Raw genomic sequence first — 3,060 nt, 5'->3', positions numbered from 1 at the left:
GCTTGTACCTGAATACAACTTGGTCTTAAAGGTGCCACTGGACTGTTTTGGATTGCTAACTATGGGTGGGGGGTGGAACGCGCAGATCTGCCCTCACAGAGTTGGGCCTCCCCTCCAGTGACCCAGATTTGAGTAACCGTCTGGAACCCCAACTTGTGGTAGACCTCATCTGTTGAGGTTCTGGTTAGGAGGATCGGGAAGTACAATCTGTATTTTGATTCTGATGTATTTTAATTGATTCTAAACTGTCATTTGCATATGTATATGGTTGTTCACTCGGTTTGATGGGACCTGCCTTTAGCCTGCTGTGTGGGCTGAGGGTGGGATATAAATAAATGAATGGCATGGGGGTCCCCCACGGGCACAAGCGCGCCCACCAGTGCCTTTCCTGGCGCCCGCCAAGTGTTTTAAGAAAATGGGTGTGGCCAGGGTGGGGCTTCTGCCGAGTGAGGCTTCAGATTGGCCCGTGGATTTTTTTTTTTGGTAATTTGTGTGTGTGCCTGGAAGTCACGGTTGACGTCTTGCGACCCCTAGTGGGGCTTGGACGTTTCAGAGAGGCGGCTTCCTATTGCCTGCCTCTGCGTCCTGGCCCTGGTATTCCTTGGGTGTCTCCCATTCAAGTACTTGCCGGGGCTGGCCCTGCTTAGGTTCCAAGTCTCGATGAGATCAGGTTAGCCTGGGCCATCCAGGTCAGGGCAGACATACATAAGTGGTTTGCCATTGCCTGCCTCTGCGTAGCAACCCTGGGCTTCCTTGGAGGTCTCCCATCCAAGTACTAACCGGGGCCGACCCTGCTTAGCTTCCGAGATCTGACGCTATCAGGCTTGTCTGGGCCGTCCAGGTCAGGGTAGTGGGGTTTTGATGGGCCGTGAAGATTTTTTTAAAAATGTGGTTTTGGCAGCAGCTGCTGCCACAGCACAAAACGTCTTCGTTGCGCGACGGAAGGCAAACTACGGCAGCCGTTTTGCGGCTGTGCCCACACGCCACTATGTCGAAATTCCAGAGGTGCCCGCAGGCTCAAAGAGGTTGGGGACCCTCAAATGTGGCGAAAAGGACATTGATGTGGTATATGATCACAACTGCTAGAATGACATAAGCTCAATGTTGGAAACAAGATAAAGTACCCAAAGTCGGGGAATGGATAAAGAAATTACTTTTTATGGTCAAAATGGACAAAATGACGAGAAAACTTAAAAATTTGGAAGCAGAAGAATTTTTTGAAGACTGGAAAGACTATCTAGAAAAATATTGGGATGTAAAGGACAATCTGCTTTGTTTCGACAATTATTGAAAGATAAAGGACATTAGATAAAATGTAAATTTATAAGAATAATAGATGAAAAATGAGTTACTGTAGAGTTTGAATTATTAGAAAGAAAGATAGGTGGAAAATTTAAGATATGGGCCGGAGGTTGGAGAACTGTGGGGAGCCAAAAAGGGGAGGGAGTAAGAAGAAAAAGGATGTATTATATACATTTTGATATGTGCTTGAGTTTTCATTATATCCTAATAAATTGTTTTTTTGGGGAAAAAAGAGGTTGGGGACCCTTGATCTCTACTATATAATAATCTTCCCTCCTTCTCTCGGTCTTCGAAGGTCTCACTCAGGCTCCAGAGTACCCTGGTGATCGCCGAGCACACAAATGAGACTCTGACGCCGATTACGTTGAACGCCGTCACTGCGGCAAAAAAGGTTGGAGGCGAAGTCTCTTGCTTGGTAGCTGGCACCAACTGCGAAAAGGTAAAAACAAACAAACAAAAAATAGCATCTGTATTTTGATATGGGGGGGGGGAGAGGAAGACTTGGTTGAGCAGACCAAAGGCTGCCTAAACATTTTACTTTTTCATTTTGGAGGGTGCACATAATGCGCTTCGCCAAGCAAGACCAGTGTGCTGATGACCACAGCATAGACGGCTTTAAAAGGAAATTAGGATTCATGGAGGATAGGTCTATCAATGGCTGCTAACCATGGTGGACTGAGGGAAACCTCTGTGTTCGGAGGCAGTCAACAGCTGAATGCCAGGGCCAGGAGGCAACATCAGGGGAAGACCTCGGCCTCCATGCCCTGTTGTTGTCCCTCCAGAGGAACTGGTTGGCCACTGTGTGAGACAGAAGGCTGGACTAGATGGACCACTGGTCTGATCCAGCAGGGCTCTTCTGATGTTCTTATGAAGGCCTTGGCCTCTGTGCCTTGTTGGCCCTCCAGAGGAACTGGTTGGCCACTGTGTGAGACAGGATGCTGGACTAGATGAACCACTGGTTTGATCCAGCAGGGTTCTTAAGTTATTAGGAAGGCCTCGGCCTCTCTGCTTTGTCGTTGGCCCTCCAGAGGAACTGGGTGGCCACTGTGTGAGACAGGATGCAGGACTAGATGGACCCCCAGTCTGATCCAGCGGGGCTCTTATGTTCTTATGAAGGCCTCGGTCTCTCTGCCCTGTTGTTGGCCCTCCAAAGGAACTGGTTGGCCACTGTGTGAGACAGGAGGCTGGACTAGATGAACCGCTGGTCTGACGTTCTTATGCATGCTGTTGGATCTTAGTTATTCTGAGCACCTGATTATGTTTGGTCAGAAGTGGATTCATCCAGCCCCAAAGCGGACCAATACCTAATTCATGCGGGGATGTCTTAATATTTTTATGCATGCTACAATGCCAGGCTTGGGAACCGAGTCTCATGTTCGAAACCTCTCACGCTTGAGGTGAAAAAACAAAGTGAAATCCCATCTGCGAAGATTAATCTAGAGTAAATGGCAGATGAAATTGGATGAGGGAATCCGAATCCTTTGTGTAGAAGCGTGGTTGAATTTTGAGTTTTGGGTCTGAGGTGGCGGTCAGGCTTTGGTTGCTTGGATGAGCGGGTTCTGAGGCCCAGCTGTCGAATTCTGAATTGGAACTGAGAAAGAAAGTCACTCACAGCCAGAGGTCGATTCGGGGGGGGATCGCGGGGGATCGCAGTTCCCCCGGGTGAGGTGTGGCGGGGCGGGGCACACGATGAAGCCCCGCCCCCTGCTTCCGGCCTCCCCGCTTCCGGCCCGCATTCAGCCAGGAGGAGGCAGGAGA

At 49.3% G+C, this 3,060-nt stretch overlaps 1 protein-coding gene across 1 annotated transcript in view; it reads left to right on the top strand.

Moving 5' to 3' along the window:
• The window catches only part of ETFA (electron transfer flavoprotein alpha subunit), a 17,935-nt gene that overhangs the window by 8,415 nt on the left and 6,460 nt on the right, over positions 1 to 3,060 (top strand). Inside the window, exon 2 of the mRNA XM_015423566.1 lies at positions 1,598 to 1,741. Within this exon, the coding sequence (XP_015279052.1) occupies positions 1,598 to 1,741 (144 nt within the window). The remainder of the gene's footprint in view (positions 1 to 1,597; positions 1,742 to 3,060) is intronic.

The sequence above is a fragment of the Gekko japonicus genome, unplaced genomic scaffold (genome assembly GCF_001447785.1).
Source record: "Gekko japonicus isolate JY-2015 unplaced genomic scaffold, Gekko_japonicus_V1.1 scaffold3689, whole genome shotgun sequence".
In the NCBI taxonomy this organism is placed as follows: domain Eukaryota; kingdom Metazoa; phylum Chordata; class Lepidosauria; order Squamata; family Gekkonidae; genus Gekko; species Gekko japonicus.
This window is presented reverse-complemented; position numbering and strand designations above follow the sequence as displayed.